General features: G+C 41.9%; 1 protein-coding gene across 2 annotated transcripts in view; it reads right to left on the bottom strand.

The window, feature by feature from the left end:
- Positions 1-17,796, bottom strand: part of GMCL1 (germ cell-less 1, spermatogenesis associated) — a 124,478-nt gene that overhangs the window by 29,250 nt on the left and 77,432 nt on the right. For both annotated transcript variants that reach the window (XM_056571437.1, XM_056571438.1), the window contains exons 8-10: positions 16,126-16,210; positions 14,600-14,690; positions 11,630-11,773 (exon numbers count right to left, since the gene is read on the bottom strand). In XM_056571437.1, the coding sequence (XP_056427412.1) occupies positions 11,630-11,773; positions 14,600-14,690; positions 16,126-16,210 (320 nt within the window). The remainder of the gene's footprint in view (positions 1-11,629; positions 11,774-14,599; positions 14,691-16,125; positions 16,211-17,796) is intronic.

Here is a 17,796-nt window from a genome sequence, read left to right as displayed (position 1 = left end):
CCACGTACACGTGGTAACGCTTATCCAGCAATGGGTGCATAAGGTCCCAAACGATTTTCCCGCTAACACCCAGAGTGGGGGAACAATCTGGGGGTTCAATACGGGAATTTCGTCCCTCAGGGGGTGTGTGCGGGGGCGGGGAAGTATGTAGTGTGGTGCTTGGTGTAATACTTTATATAACGGTGTGTGATTATCACTCACACACCGTTATAATGGAAAAAAATAAAAAAACACGCTGCGGCCAAAAAAAAAGGGGTGGCGCACGCAGCGCCCTGAACCCCTAATAGGTCCCGGGTGACACTGATCACAGGACCCTAGGGGCCTATTGGGGGTCAGGGGGGGGGGGGGGGGGGTGATATATATATATATATATATATTTATTTATTTATTTATTTATTTTTTTTTTTACTTTTATGTTACTTTTACTTTCAGTTTACCTACCTTTCCCTAAGGGACACACTTTCCCTGCACTAGGGGGGCAATCGTCTTCTGTGAGGGGGCTCTGGAGCACAGAGGGGGGGTCCCGATCCTCTTCACACAGCTTTGCCCGCTGACTGAACTCGAGCGAGCGCGCAAAGCTGCGTGAGAGGTCCGTTAACCCCTCCTCTGCCGCGCTGCTATTGGCCGGACGATCGCCGGCCAATAGCAGCGTTGCTGGGGCGGTGACAGTATTGTCACCGCTCCCAGCAACCGAAGGTGATTGGCGGTGTATCGTACACCGCTGATCACCTTCTTTTTTGCGGGTCATAAGTGACCCGAATACCCGGAATCGAAGCAGATCGCTTGCATGATTTCGCAAGCAATCTGTGACGATCGCCGATATGGGGGGGTCCCGGGACCCCCCTCGGCGTCTGCCCTGGATCCCTGCTGAAGGATTTCAGCAGAGATCCGGTTCCGATCTCCGCCGGGTGAGCGCGGAGGCCAGGAAAAGACTATGACATATGCATACGTCATGGGTCCTTAAGAGGTTAAAGGAAAACTGTCAGTTTTCTCCCCCCGCACTAACCAGCTGTACTGGCTGGTAGTGTGCGGGACGCTGATCAGTTTGATGCTTACCATTCCGGATCCACATGGTAAGCTGACAGTTTTCCTTTAAATGGGCACTGTAAGATACAAAAACTTTTGATATGTTGTAAACCAATAGGTTTTGCAATTGCTTTCATTAGAACATTTTCAGTATTTCAACTGCCCCCCCTGCCTGCTTGGACACATACTAGTCCTGCTGTGTCCATGCATCCTCACCTATGTCATGGACACACTTCCTTGATTGACAGCTGTGAGCACAGGGCTCAGAGCTGGAGGAAAAATCCTCCCACTGTCAGCTTGTGTCCCGCTACTGTCAGTGAGGACAAGCTGGGAGTTGTAGTTTTGCTAATGCTAGGGGAGATGTGAGCAGACAGCATACTGAGGGAGGGGGCGGAGACCTGCACAGTGAGGCCACGCCCCCTCCCTTTGAGAGGAATTCAGACTAGTGAGCTAAATTAAAAGTGTAATAAAAATATAAATAAAGGTGCTAGACACATAAAAATTAGATGTACATGGTCAGGATTAGGTACTGAGTGATATATTAAAAAAATGTTTTTTGTTGGATCTGACGGGTACGCTTTAAACTCCTTCACTGTATTTGCAGCGACCACTTCTGCTGGAGGGTTATTCCATGCATCCACTACTCTCTCAGTAAACTAATACTTCCTAATATTACCGCAGAAACCTTTGCCTATCTAATATTAAACTATGAACTGTAGTGATATTTTTTTTCTTCTATTAAATCTCCTCTCCCCCTTTACTGTGTTGATTCCATTTATTTATAAAAGTCTCTATCACATTCCCCCTGTCTCATCTTTCTTTCAAGCTATAAATGTTATGGGGGGAGATTTATCATACACTATCCAGAAGAAAAGTTGTCCAGTTGCCCATGGCAACCAATCAGATTGCTTCTTTCATTTTTCAAAAGGCCTCTGAAACATGAAAGAAGTGATCTGATTGGTTGCTATAGGCAACTGGACAACTTTTCCTCTGGACAGGTTATGATAAATCTCCCCATGGTCCTTTAATCTTTCCTGGTAAGTTTTATCCTGCAATCCATGTACTAGTTTAGTATCTTCTCTGGACTCTCTCTAGAGTGTCTATATCCTTCTGGAGACACGGGGGGACATTTATCATTGTTTATTTTGGTAAGCAAGTTCTGAAGTTCAATTTGTTTGCTTTAATTTTGCTTATGTGCTAAATATTTATCATACTATCACAGGGATTTGATAAATTTGGAGCACATAAGCAAAACAAAAAAGTTGCTTTTGAGAGCCGCATGAGCATTTTCCTCTCTACTGCTAATACCTCTCCCTCTACACCCATATGCACTTTCCTCTACTGCTAATACCTCTCCCTCTACACCCATATGCACTTTCCTCTACTGCTAATACCTCTCCCTATACACCCATATGCACTTTCCTCTACTGCTAATACCTCTCCTTATACACCCATAGACCACACATAGAATACTGCGCACTGGGCACCAGTGAACAAGAAAGATATAGTGGAGCTGGAGAGGGTTCAAAGAGGGGCAACCAGGATAATACGGGGAATGGGAGGACTACAGAAAGATCATCAGAAATAGGGTTATTTAGTTTAGAAAAAAGAAGGCTTAGAGGCGACCTAATAACTATGTATAAATATATCAGAGGGCAGTACAGAGATCTCTCCCATGATCTATTTATACCCAGGACTGTATCTATAACAAGGGGGCATCCTCTACATTTAGAGGGAAGAAGGTTTCTACACCAGTACAGATGGGGGTTCTTTACTGCAAGAGCAGTGAGACTGTGGAATTCTCTGCCTGAGGAGGTGGTCATGGTGAACTCTGTAAAAGAGTTCAAAAGGGGTCTGGATGCATTTTTGGAGAGTAATAACATTACTGGTTATGTATACTAGATTTATAGGGACAGAACGTTTATCCAGGGATTTATCCTGACTGCCAAATTTGGAGTCAGGAAAGAATTTTAGGGTTATAAGTTGAACTTGATGGACTCTGGTCTTTTTTCAAACTTATGAACTATGTTACCCATAAGCACTTCCCTCTACTACTAATGCCTCTCCCTATAAGCCCAAGCAATTTACTAGCTTTGTCATGGTGGGTACATTTCCTGTCTCACTATACTCTACTCTGACGTTAATAGGTAATGGCACCATTGCGCAGATAAGGGACCTCCTATGCCACTAATCAGGCTTCACCACTGCAGCCATTACTAGGGGACGTTCTGGTTATACGAGTGTATATAGCTTGTCGAGTTCTGTAAGGCTGCATGCACACGAAGTTTTTGTTATACAGTTCCCGTATACGGTTTCAAGTTAAAAACCGTATGGAACTGTATAGAAAACTGTATACATTGACTTAACATTGTAAACTGTATGTCAAACGGATCATCCAGTTTAGTCCAGTTTTATAGCCGTATCCAAAACTGTAGTCTACCACGTTTTTTGGTCCGGGTGAAAAACTGTATTAAACTGTATACAGTTTTTTTTTAACATGGGAGTCAATGGGAACCGTACAGTACTGTATGTGCGTACGGTTCCATCAGGTTTTCACCATACGGTTTTTGACTTTGCACAGTTTTTTTTCTTGGAATTTCAATCAAACAAGTGAAACTTTATTCAAAATGGAGTGAAAAGTTAAAAACGTATATGTTTTTTTCTTAAAAAACGAATGCAACCGGACAGCATTTTTCAAACTGTATACGGTTTTCAACCGTATATGGGTTAAAATTTTTACACACTTTTTGATATAGTTTAGTCAGGTTTTGAGGAATCCGTTTAACACCAAAAACCTGATACAGGAACTGTATTGCAAAAACGTGGTGTGCATGCACCCTAAGCCGGTATGCACTGCGTGAGCACACCCTAGTGGCAGCTGAATGCAGCCACAATGCCACAGGAATTGCTTCCATGTTCCTGTAGTATTCATTTTCATTGCTGTGAAAATCCGCATCTGGCTATACATTCCACTGAAGTGGCCTCTGCAGAGAGAACGAGACATCACATATGTCAGCCATTTATGAATATGCAAAGTCCTTTAGAGTGCAGAACTTCATGTTCTGGCTCATAGAAAGAAGAAGAGGTGCCCGAGCAAGGCGGCCCCCATTCCCAATTACCCACATGGTAATGTCACAGTGAGTAAACCCCTCTATATTGCTATGTAAAGCATAGGAGGGGCTTCAATGCTGTACCACCTATAAAGATATATCACATTATTCATTGAGAAAATTAAATGATAAAAAGAAAATATCAGCCCTTTTACTACCCCAAACGCAAGGGGTCTCACGGATTTGTCAGTCCCATTGTGTCTGGTTTCAGACATACCATTTAGTAATGATTGACAAAAAAAACATATTCATGGTACAGGGCACGGCTTTCAAGCTATTCGCCACTCTACTTAAAAGGGGAACTCCAGTGGAAACAAGTAGAAAACAAATGTTTTCAAATCAACTGGTGCCTGAACGTTAAACAGCTTTGTAAATTACTTCTATTAAAAAATCTTGATCCTTCCAATACTTATTGAGAAATTAGTGAATTTTTTTTTCTGTCTGACATCAGTGCTCTCTGCTGACACCCCCTGTCAGTGTCAGGAACTGTTCAAATTAGAATCACATCCCCATAGAAAACCTCTCCTGATCTGGACAGTTCCTGACATGGACAGAGGTGTCAGCAGAGAGCACTGTGGTCAGGCTGGAAAGAACTTCACAAATTTCTCTGTAGTATACTGCAGCTGGTAAGTACTAAAAGGGTTAAGATTTTTAAATAGAAGTGATTACAAATCTGTTTAACTTTCTTGCACCAGTTGATTTGAAAAAAAAATAAAAATGTTTCCACCCCTTTAATGGAAACCCTGTCCCCAGTTTGATGGTGCCTGAAGAGGGGGAAGCATAAACCGGGTCACTCTCCTTCATTACATCCATCTATCATTCACACTTTACAACTGCGCTGTTTCAGAGATATCCTAGTTTATAAGTGTGTCTCCAGCTGTTGCAAAACTACAACTCCCAGCATGCCCGGACAGCCACAGGCTGTCCGGGCATGCTGGGAGTTGTAGTTTTGCAACAGTCTGAGACACACTATTTGGAAAAAAACGGTTTATAACAGAAGGGTCCCAGTTAGCTTCTCCCCCACCCACATGCTTGGATAGTTATCTCCCTGTACACAGATAGAGACCTTCTCAGACTTTTTTTCTGTCCCGCTGCAACCGTAAATGATTACTATCCTGGCTTTTGGGGGCTTGACTTGTGGTACACTAGCATCATTTGTCATGCAGAGGCTATGTATACTTCAATATGCACGTTATTTAAAGGGGTCATCCAGTGTTTATTAAAAATTTAAATGGTGCTGGGGTAGGGGGATAATAGGAGAAAAAAAAAAAAAGCTTACCTAGCCCTTATCCCCACACCAGTTAAGTCTAGTCTATCCCCAAGTCTTCACTCTTCCGAGTCGAGTGCTCGATGCAAGACCTGCTGGCTGAGCCAACCATTGGGCGAAACAACCAGTCACTGGCTCAGTGAACAGGTCCCGCACAAAGTGGAAGTAAGAACAAGAGAGAAGACTGGGTGGAGGTAAACAGAAGCTGCAGGAGATCGGGCCCAGGTAAGTATTTTTTTTTGTTTTATTTTTTTTTTATCCTATTTCGCACACCCCACCCCCAAGCACCATATTCATTTTATTAAACACTGGATAACTCCTTTAAGCTACGTAAAAAGACCTAATGATGGCTCCCGATTTGTGCAGCTGTATACAGCCCTGTGATGCCACCATAGTCTAAAGCATAACTTTTATTTATATAGTTAATATGCAAATGAATTAGAAAGCAATATGTGCATAAAGACACAAACAACTACCCAGGAGTTACATCGCTCAGTCAAAGCTGGTAATTGATCTGTGCCTTTTTATGTAGGGAATACTAGTATACCACTGTTAGCACAATGTACAACACTACCTGAAGAGATCAAACATTAAAACACTGAAAGCAGATAATATTACCCCCACCCCCAAAACATGTTGCGCTGTTATATGTCACGCTAATAATCCCTGTAGCAAAGAAGATACCAGTTAATAACAAAACATCGTCGACAATACTGTGCTGTGACTGGTTTGTTAAGCACATTTTGGCTCTGATTTACTAGGTATTGTGTAGTTCTCTTTGTGGGTTTTAATTCCCCACAATTTTTTTTCCACAGAATTTACTAAGGTTTCGCTACATTTTTTTTTTTTTTTTTTTAACTACACATGATCTGTCTGGTTTTCCTCAGCTCAAATCCACTATATTTTCTGTGGAAACCTTAGAAAATATAATAGGTTTTAGTGAAAATGTCAGGGATACGCCCCTTTTCAGCAGCCATGCTCACTCCCCCAGTGACAACCCCCCCCCCCCGCTTTTTTTTGGGGTTCTCTCAGTTTTTTGGGGTTCTCCCCTCACCTTCCTCCGTCCGGCTCCTGGCGTCTCCTGCTCTGGTCTGAGATCGAGCAGACCAGAGCAGAAGATCACCGATAACACTGATCTGTATATACATATACATAGAACAGATCAGTATTAGCAATCATGGTATTGCTATGAATAGTCCCCTATGGGGACTATTGAAGTGTAAAAAAAAATTTAAAAAAAATGTTAAAGTAAAAGTAAAAAAACAGTGAAAAATCCCCTCCCTCAATAAAAAAGTAAAACGTTTGTTTTTTCCTATTTTACCCCCAAAAAGCGTAAAAAAGAAATTTTATAGACATATTTGGTATCGCCGCGTGCGTAAATGTCCGATCTATTAAAATAAAATGTTAATGATCCCGTACGGTGAACGGCGTGAACGAAAAAAAAAAAAGTCCAAAATTGCTACTTTTTTAATACATAAAAAAAAAATTATAAAAAATGTATTAAAAGTTTTTTATATGCAAATGTGGTATAAAAAAAAAGTACAGATCATGGCGCAAAAAATGAGCCCCATACCGCCGCTTATACGGAAAAATAAAAAAGTTAGAGGTCATCAAAATAAAGGGATTATAAACGTACTAATTTGGTTAAAAAGTTTGTGATTTTTTTTTAAGCGCAACAATAATAGAAAAGTAGTAATAATGGGTATCATTTTAATCGTATTGACCCTCAGAATAAAGAACACACGTTATTTTTACCATAAATTGTACGGCGTGAAAACGAAACTTCCAAAATTAGCAAAATTGCGTTTTTCGTTTTAATTTCCCCACAAAAATAGTGATTTTTGGTTGCGCCATACATTTTATGATATAATGAGTTATGTAATTACAAAGGACAACTGGTCGCGCAAAAAACAAGCCCTCATACTAGTCTGTGGATGAAAATATAAAAGAGTTATGATTTTTAGAAGGCGAGGAGGAAAAAATTAAAACGTAAAAATTAAATTGTCTGAGTCCTTAAGGGGTTAAGAAAAAAATGTATACGTTTTTAACTTTTCACTTCATTTTGAATAAAGTTTCACTTGTTGGATTGAAATTCCAAGAAAAAAAAAAAACTGTGTAAAGTCAAAATCCGTATGGTGAAAACCGGATGGAGCCATACGCACATACAGTACTGTACGGTTCCCATTGACTCCCATGTTAAAAAAAAAAAAAAAAAAATACGTATATGGTTTAATACAGTTTTTCACCCGGACCAAAAAACGTGGTTGGCCACGGTTTTGGGTACAGGTAAAAAAAAAAACTGACTAAACCGTATAAGACGCAAAACGGACTAAACCGGATTATGCGTTTGACATACGGTTTACAAGGTTAAGTCAATGCATACGGTTTTCTATACAGTTAAATATGTTTTTTAACTTGAAACTGTATACGGGAACTGTATAGCAAAAACGTGGTGTGCATACAGCCTTAGCCAGGTTTTGTTCAATTCTGGCGCAAATTCTGTCACAGCCAGAATCTGGCGCACAACCCAACAAAATATGTCAGGTTTACAATAGTAAATCAGGGCCATTGTTTCTCAGTTTACATGTGTAATAACTATATAAATAATATCTATGCTTTAAAATAGGGTGAAATTACAGGGAATATGATGAGATATCTATGGGCAATAGCAGGATTTATTTAAATACAGAATATTTTAACCCTAACCACAATACAAGTTTGTGGTATTAAAGGGGTACTCTGGTGGGAAACTGGTGCCAGAAAGTTAAACAGATTTGTACATCACTTCTATTTAAAAATCTTAAGCCTTCCAGTACTTATTAGCTGTTGTATGCCCCAGAGGAAGTTGTGTAGTTCTTTCCAGTCTGACCACAGTGCTCTCTGCTGACATCTTTGTCCATGTCAGGAACTGTCCGGAGCAGAAGAGTTTTGTTATGGGGATTTGCTCCTACTCTGGACAGTTACTGACATGGACAGAGGTGTCAGCAGAGAGCACTGTGGTCAGGCTGGGGGGAAAAAAAAACTAAACAACTTTCTCTATAGTATCTATAGTACACATCAGCTGATAAGTACAGGAAGGATTAAGATTTTTAAATAATTTAAGTAATTAACAAATCTGTTTAACTTTCTGGCACCAGCTGATTTATAAACATTTGATTTCCACCGGAGTACCTCTTTAATTTCCTGCTGTATAGAAAGACAACCATGTATGCCAAGACCCGCCCTGTACACTTGTATAGATGTATAGAGCTTTCAATAGGGAATTAAGCAGGGAGCTCCTGTGTATTTTCAAGCATGCATGCTTTAGACAGCCCGGTCATACTCTGTCAGCAGTCAGCATCTCCCAACCAGTGTGTCTCCAGCTGTCGCAAAACTACAACTCCCTGCATGCCCGGACAGCCGAAGGCTGTCCGGGCATGCTGGGAGTTATAGTTTTGCAACAGCTGGAGACACACTTTTTAGAAAACACTGCCCTATATAATCATTTTTGTTTTCATTTGGTCATATAAGATTCTTTGCCTGTCAGACCATGTTGGGAGTTGTACTTTTGCAACAGCTGGAGGCACCCTGGTTGGGAAACACTTTTCTAAGTGAAAGGTTCAGTAGAAACTGCACAAATAAAGCCAACAGTGCTGAGCATGGCAAAAGACTATGTACACAGACTGGGACGTGGGTGGAGTGGAAGAAAACTCTTCAGAGAGTGTAGTGGGGAATGCAATCGCAAAAGTCATCCCATCTACATACAAGGTTTGGGAAATTTATTCAGACACCCAGCACCCTGGCACCCACAGAGAACAGAGCTGGGAGCAAAGGGGTCTATACCCCGGGGATCGCTGCTGCAGCACCCCGCTATCATTACTGCGCAGAGCGAGATCGCTCTGCACATAATGACGGGCAGTACAGGGGCCGGAACATCGTTACGTCTCGGCTCCGCCCCTTGTGACGTCACGGGCCGCCCCCGTCAATACAAGTCTATGGGAGGGGGCGTGGCGGTCGTCACGCCCCCTGCCATAGACTTGCATTAAGGGGACGGGCTGTGATGTCATGAGGGGCGGAGCCATGACGTCACGCTGCTCCGGCCCCTGTATCGCCCGTCATTACGCACAGAGCAAACTCACTCTGTGCAGTAATGATGGCGGGGTGCCGCAGCGGCGATCCCCGGGGTCCCCAGCAGCGGGACCGCGGCGATCTAACATCTTATCCCCTATCCTTTGGATAGGGGATAAGATGCCAGGGGCGGAGTACCCCTTTAAAAGGCAATTCAGACTAGGAAAATCCACCAGGAATTTCCACTTGGATATTCATAAGTAGAATCTTCTTGCAGACGCTTCCTATTGCCGTTAATGGGATTCTGCTGCGTAGTTCAAGCGACAGGATTTTAGCCACGGAATTGGAATTTCGCAAAAAAGAATGAACATGTTACAAATAAAGTATCAGCTTTTAATTCAATTAAAGCTACATTTTATAGTAAATCTCATACTACAGGAATGTATTTTTTGTTGTGCTTTAGGGAGGGTTCACACCACGTTTTTGCAATACAGTTCCCGTATCAGGTTTTTGATGAAAAAAATCGGATTCCTCAAAACCTGACTTAACTGTATCAAAACGTGTGTACAATGTTTTATCTGTATACGGTTTGAAAAATGATGTCCGGTTGCATCAGTTTTTTACCAAAAAAAAAAACGCATACGTTTTGAACTTTTCACTCCATTATGAATAAAGTTTCACTTGTTTGATTGAAATTCCAAGGAAAAAAAAAAACTGTGGAAAGTCAAAAACCGTATGGTGAAAAATGGATGGAACCATATGCACATGCGGTTCTGTACGGTTCCCATTGACTCCCATGTTAAAAAAAAAAATGTATACGGTTTAACAGTTTTTCACCCGGACCAAAAACCGTGGTAGGCTACGGTTTTATGTCCAGAAAAAGTTCAAAACCGTAGGGTTTGAAAAACGGAGACAACCATATACAATATGGTGCATACGGTTTTGAATGGGAAGTCAATGGGCACGGTTTTCTGTGCGGTTGCCTACGATTTTTTTTTTTATGAACCCGTATGCCGAAACCGTATAGCAAAATCGTGGTGTGAACCCACTCTTATAGAGATAAATAAGAACATTTGCATTTTACAACTTAAAAATATAAAAAGCACCTTAAGTATGATCTCCTCATCCATAAAATGGACACGGTGTGGAGCGTATTAACCCTTTCACAAGACTTGTTCTCCACAGGTGACAAATACTCACAAATGCCAGGCATTGCCTGCTGCAAAGTAGTCCTATGTATGTAGTGTATACAGTGGTCCCTCAACATACGATGTTAATCCGTTCCAAACGGACCATCGTTTGTTGAAACCATCGCATGTTGAGGGATCCGTGCAATGTAAAGTTTAGGACAGTGGTCTACAACCTGCGGACCTCCAGACGTTGCAAAACTACAACACCCAGCATGCTCGGACAGCCAACGGCTGTCCGGGCATGCTGGGTGTTTTAGTTTTGCAACATCTGGAGGTCCGCAGGTTGAAGACCACTGTTAGAGGAAGTTGTACTCACCTGTCCCCGCCGCTCCGGTCCATCACCGCTCGTCACCGCTGCCCGGGATGTCGCCCTCCATCACTGTCGCTGCGTCCCCGAGGTGTCCCCGACCCTCCGGTAAGGCCTCTGCTTCCCCGGCATCCGCGCGCTCCATCGCCGCCATCACGTTGTTACACACTCCTATTGGATGGCGTGACAGCGTGCGCAGCGCCGTGATGATGACATCGATGGAGAGCGCCGATGATGCAGAGGATCCCGAAGAGGACGCGCCGGAGCCCCGAGGACAGGTAAGAGACATCACCGGAGCTCACGGGGCACCGTAAACGGCTATCCGGCGGCAGCTGGAGCAGTCTGCGCTGCCGGATAGCCGTTTATGCGATGGCCCCGACATAAAAAGCATTGTATGTTGATGCTGCGTCTGAGAGGCCATCGCATGTTGAAATTATCGTATGTCAGGGCCATCGTAGGTCGAGGGGTCACTGTATATGGGGCTGTGTTCACATGATACATCAACCAACTGACCTTGGTTTGTGAAAGTGTAATGGCTACAATGTGAAATTGCTAGACAAGGCCCGAGTGAGCTAAGAAGCCACATATCACAAAGTGAATAGATAAGTGACATTTTATTATCACCCGCGGCCATTACAGGGAATTTGTGGTGCAGGCTTGATGCATTTCCGTCTATCATTACCTGAGGGTATCAGAGCATCACGTTCGATAATCCTTGCTGATGCCAAGTCACTGATGATGTATTGCATACGCAGATGCTTGAAAACTGGCACAAATGGGCAGCCCCGCTCAGTTTCCAGAAAGGTGATGCCAGTATCTTCTAATTCTAAAGAACACAGAAGACACGAGATAAAGAATTGTGAGGTTCCCAGAAAAAAAAAAACTCACAATAATACTACATAGCTGGTTTAATAGAAACTATCACAACTAAAATACATAGCATCCTTACATGACCATCTATCTATCTTAGGCAGGTGTTTGTTAACTTCCCAATTAAGCATTTTATTATTATTATTATTATTATTATTATTATTTTTATTTATTATTATTTTTTTAACTGGGTTCAAACATTGTAGTTTTACATGTGTTTTCTATTTCTAAATGCTATGTACACCTTAGAATGCATTTTTAATTTGTAGGAAAAAAAAAAACTCCATAGGTCTTAATGAAAAGTTTTGCTCAGTTTGCCTTCTACAGCCTTGTATTATGTCCTTTTACCAGTGAATTATGATGGGTTTTGTGATCAGCCTCTCTCCGGTCCTGAACTTCTAAGATTATTTATGACAAAGTCAAAGTTGACCTTTGGTGCAGTCATAAATCAACTTTGTTTCTTCAGGAGTAGATCTGTCAAAGTAGCTTCTCTGATAGACTTGGCTAATATTGGGACAGAACTGGTTGTAGAAAAAAAAGGTGAACACAATAAAACACAAAAACCTATAGAGAAAATTGTTGTTTTTTGGCACTATAAGTACTAAGAAAGAATTTAAAAATGCATAAAAAAAAAAAACATATCCATAATCTAGGATAAGTATCATGAAAAAATTAAAATAAAAACACTTATGCCCTAAGTTTTAGATTGTGGGGGAGTCCGTGCCCCTTCTAAATAGCTCTACAGGAGTGAGGACCTGTCCAGAGCAGGAGAAGTTTGCTATGGGGATTTGCTCCTACTCTGGAGAGAAGTATCCCCGTTGCCTGCTACGTGTCACTCCCCCCACCCCAGGCTCCCGAAGAATTGTGTCTATCCCCAGAGCCCGATCGCTGCTGACAGCGGGGATAAAGTGGGGATGTAGCAGAATGTGTCTGCTACACCCGCACTGTCCGCAGGGATAGACAATTCTTCAGAAGCCTGGGGTGGGGGGAGCGACACGTAGCAGGCAATGGAGATACTCTGCCCCAATCTCTCCGCTCTCAAAGAAGGGAAACAGTTTGCTAAATCCTGCTGTGAGCATGGAAATCGGGTGTAGTGAATTGTGTCCAGGAAGCTGCTGCGAAGGAAACCATTTTCTTCACTACTAAGGCCAGTGATGTGAATATAACTTCACATCACTGATTCATATTCGCCGATCAGAGAGGTGATTGGCAGGATGGTGCCAGCCAATCACCGATCTCAGCGGCAAATACGAATCAGTGATGTGAATTTATATTCACATCACTGGCTGGCCATATAGTGCAGAGATGCGGAGCGCAGCAGAGAGCCGCTCCACATCTCAGAAAATTAAAATGACGATCGCAACAGGTGTTAGGAGTGACACGCGCTGCGATCTGTGCATTACTGCAGGTACTACTGCTCCCAACATGAAGCACACTCTGATCCATGCTGGGAGTTGTAGTACCTGCATTAATAGATTGCAGCAGGTGTCAGGAGTGACACCCGTTGTGATCATCCTTTATAATGTACAGAAGCGGGCAGCACAGCCGCACCCCTCTGCACTCCCCTGCCCGGTGATGTGAAGAATTCTTCTGTGATGTGAAGTTCTCTTCACATCACAGATTCACATATAACATTCTTGGCTAACCGGAAAAAATATTCTTCCATTATCATTAGATGAAGAAACGTAGGTTTACACCACATGGACTATTATAGAAGAGAGACTGGTATGCCAGGCAAAAACCTTAGCGGCACATCCAGCCTCTGCTTCTGGTCTACGAAACTTTTACAATTCACAAAGATAAAGGGTCAGCAGCTCCAGAATAGGCCATAAAAGAGGTGTTGTGAGCCATATAATATTCAGCATGTTTTTTCAAGGTTTCTAGCTTCGATATTTTTTACATGTAAAACGTAACTAAGTTTTAAGTGAATCAAATAAAGTTAAAGGAGATCTGCGGTGTATAACACTTATATAAGTGTTTGATTGCGGGGGGGTCCGAACGCGGGAACGCATTCACTTTAATGTTATCTTTATATGGGCTGGTTGTGGTGTATAGTGATAATGGTCATGGAATTTTTGTAATAATAAAAGCAAAACCGTAGCAAAAGGATTTATGATTGTTTTTCCTAACCATTGTGCCTCCAGCTGTTGCAAAACTACAACTCCCAACATGCCCAGAAAGCCAAAGGCTGTCTGGGCATGCTGGTAGTTGACGCTTTCCAACAGCTGGAGGCACCCTGGTTGGGAAACACTGGTTTATGAAAGGCTGAGGCCGTGGTAGTGAGCAATTTTACTGTGACAAGTGAATGATGTAGTGGAATCCTAGCCTGAGTAGACCATGGGAAGAAATGCGTGGATAGATTCCTCTTAAGAAGGCACTGGTACCCAGGGATGGAGAAAAACTTCTTTATTGGCAACGCGTTTCGATCCCGAACCGGGACGAAGACGAAGATCCCGGTTCGGGATCGAAACGCGTTGCCAATAAAGAAGTTTTTCTCCATCCCTGGGTACCAGCGCCTTCTTAAGAGGAATCTATCCACGCATTTCTTCCCATTACTTACTACCGGACTGACGGACGTCAAACCGGGCGGTTCCTCGTGGCAGCGGTTTCCCTTCATTTCCACGCTACTATAGGTGTTGTGCTCTAAGCGCAACATCTAGGGGTAAGAACCCATCTTTACGTTACACCTTCATTTATCATCCAACGGTCCTCACTAGGGGCGCACCTCTTGTTGTTTTTTTCTCTTTTTTATATTTAGCCTGAGTAGACCGGATTTACCAACCTTTCCTGCGTTTAGAGAACCAGGCATCTGCTTCACTTAGGAGCTGTTTTAAGGACCCATTCCAAGAAGGCACTAACTGCAGGAACAGCCACTGGTGAAAAATAAGACAAATGAAACCGGTTTTTAGCAGAATACAGTCAACACAATGGTTGCCCAGAGCAACCAGATTCCTTCTTTCATTTTGCAGAGGCCTCGTTAAAAATGAAAGAAGCGATCTGATTGGTTGCTATGGGCAACTCAGCAGCTTTTCCTCTGGACAGGTTTTGATAAATCTCCCCCATTGAGTGGCGAGTTAAAGTTTTTAAACAGCTGGAGAACCGAAGGTTGGGGGACACTGGTTTACACCTATGTGATTTTATTACCTTATACCAACTCCTTCGAACAAGCCTTCAAAAGGCATCCAACCTCTGAGCCCCCAAAAACTTGAGAACAGAGACCAGACAGTGGGTCAGCACGCCCTCCATTCAATCTCTATCGAGCCAGCGCAGAGTACAGTGCTCAACTATCTTCGACAGCTCCATACAGAATAAATAGCACGTGCCAACCCACCGCTCCATTCAGCAAGGTTGGATAAATGATCTTGAGACTGTGGGGGCTTCTTTGCCTGATCAGGCACAATAACACTTTACACTGCAGTAATAAATTATATTGGGGTAGAAGTAATTCAAAACAGATAAACGTGTAATAAAATACACATCTTAGATGGTAAAGAGATCGATATCCTAGGGCAAAAATGCTAAGTACATTTTAGTCAAATCTGAATATTGATAAGAATGATTGTAAGTACAGGAACATAATGAATGCAGGCATGGATCACTGACATTGGTCACTGGGGGTCAGAGCTTCTCTTTGAGGATGAAGCACAGATATAGCTAAAATATTCATCTGATGTTCAAATAATCAATATCGTTTGTTACACATTATATTAAGTGATGTAAGACCATTCAATTTTACTATTCGATCTTGTTGTGTGAAGTTATTTCTATTTATTATGGAACATACCAGAAGATAGAATTTCCAATAGGTTGCATAGTAAGTACATAAGAATGTATAGTATAGAATAAAAACACAAAAAAAAAAAAAACACTTCCCTAATCTACAAAACCCTTAAGGAAGGAACCAGTTTTAGTATTAAAGTGTTACTGTCATTTGACAAGTTACACATTTTAAATAGTCAGGGTCGCAGTGCTAAGACCACCACAATCTCCACATATAGCTGGTAGAAGCACGCAGCTGAGCCCTTCACTCCTTGGCTCGGTGCTCAGTCTGTCTGATTGTAGGAGATGGGCTACAATAAAGCAGCACTGAAATCCTAACCGATCTGCATGATAGGTCAAAAGCTCTTATAAATTACTTTTTTGTTTTTTAAAGGAGGATGAGCAAAAAAAAAAAAAAAAATGCAAATCCAACATCATTTTCTGGTCTGGAGTATTCCCAGTTATGTGTAAGTAATTTTTATATATTTTTCATAAAATAAGTAAAAGACACTTATTATTTTTGTTATTTTACTTTACAGACTCCCTTACCTTTTTTAAAGCCGTATACACGTCCATCTCTACCTGCATTACAAGTAGGTCCGGAGAACATATGAGCTGTTTCATCATATTGATGCTGCAAACGCACAAACATAGGCAAATAAAAACATTGTACATTAAAATGTATATAAATCAGTAAATTCATTTGAAAGCTGTATACATGGTGCTCTCCTGAGTTGCAGCTTATTTTACAGCGTAGTGGTCAGTCGCCAGCCTGCTGACTGTTTCCAAAGCGGTCATGTCTGGATGAGTTGTTCTCATCTTGTAAGGATTCTGAATATGGTTAAAAAATGACTGAACTCTTTCTGTAGGTCACTACAATTCAAATGTAAAGTGGGGGCCAAAACATCCCCTACTCTGACCATGTGTTGTCAGGTTGGATATACAATAGTGGAGCTACAGCAACCGTTTCCTTTGGAATTTGCAGGATATGAGGCTAAGCAAAGTGTTCTGAACAGAAGACGTAGACGTTTGACACGTTACGATGGGTCACTGCTTTCACCGGTTGATGCATCACAGAAACCAGGAAGCAGCATTAAGTGGCAGTGGGCGGGAGCTGTTGTATCAGCAGGGGAATTTGGGCAGATGGATATTTGTTTCTTTTCCTTAAGGCTTTAATACGCCTTTAAGGCCTTGTTCACACAGCGGAAAATTTGCAAAATGTTTCACTGCAAATCATGGGCAGATGTTCTGCAAATAGGACAGCTTGGAAATGCATTGTCTCCATAGAGGGCAGTGCATTTCCGAGCAGATTCCTCCAAAATCAACATGCTCATTCTTTCGGCAGACACTGGAATCAGAATATTCACTGCAGAAACATTGGTTGCAGAAAGTCCACGGGTCTCTGCTGCAACAAATTTTCCAAATTCCGCCCAAAAATTCTGTGTAATCGAGGCATAAGAGTTAATATTGATCAAGTTATGTTATATTTTAGGGTGAAATGCCCTTTAATATATTTTATAAGCAAAACCTTCCGATAATATAGTGTGCAGGCATCAGGCTCTTACTCACATATATAGTTCATACTGACAGTAAACCACAGCAATGGGAGCTTGGTCTCAGCCTGACAATAACCATATGACGACACACACTGACAGCAAGTGACAGCAGTCGGTGCTAAAAGCTTTCAGATTCAATAATTCATACCACTCTTACAGATCATAATAATTCATACCACTCTTACAGATCAGCACTATACTTTCTGATAATACTACTGGCGAAAATCACTGTGTTCTGTAGGGAAGAACAAAGTGCTTAGGTTTACGAACACACAAAAGTTACATAAAATAAATTAAAGGACATTTTGCCCTAAAATATAACATAACTTGATCAATATTAACCCTTATGCCATGTTTACACAGAATTTTTGGGCAGAATTTGGTGGAAAATTTTCACTCAAATTTCATTGCAGCAGAGTCCCATTGTTTTAAATCTGATTCTTCTGCACCGTGCACACAATGGCATTTCTGCAACCAATGTTTCTGCAGTAAAAATTCTGATTCCGGTGTCTGCCGAAAGAATGAACATGTTGATTATTTTGGCAGAATACGCTCAAAAATGCACTGCCCTCTATGGAGACAAAGCATTTCCAAGCTGTCCTATTTGCAGAACATTCGCCCCAATGAGACATTTCGCGAATTTTACGCCAAGTGAACAAGGCCT

Source organism: Hyla sarda, chromosome 4, assembly GCF_029499605.1.
Source record: "Hyla sarda isolate aHylSar1 chromosome 4, aHylSar1.hap1, whole genome shotgun sequence".
Classification (NCBI taxonomy): domain Eukaryota; kingdom Metazoa; phylum Chordata; class Amphibia; order Anura; family Hylidae; genus Hyla; species Hyla sarda.
The sequence above is the reverse complement of the archived record's forward strand: the minus strand, read 5'-3'. Positions and strand labels throughout refer to the sequence as shown.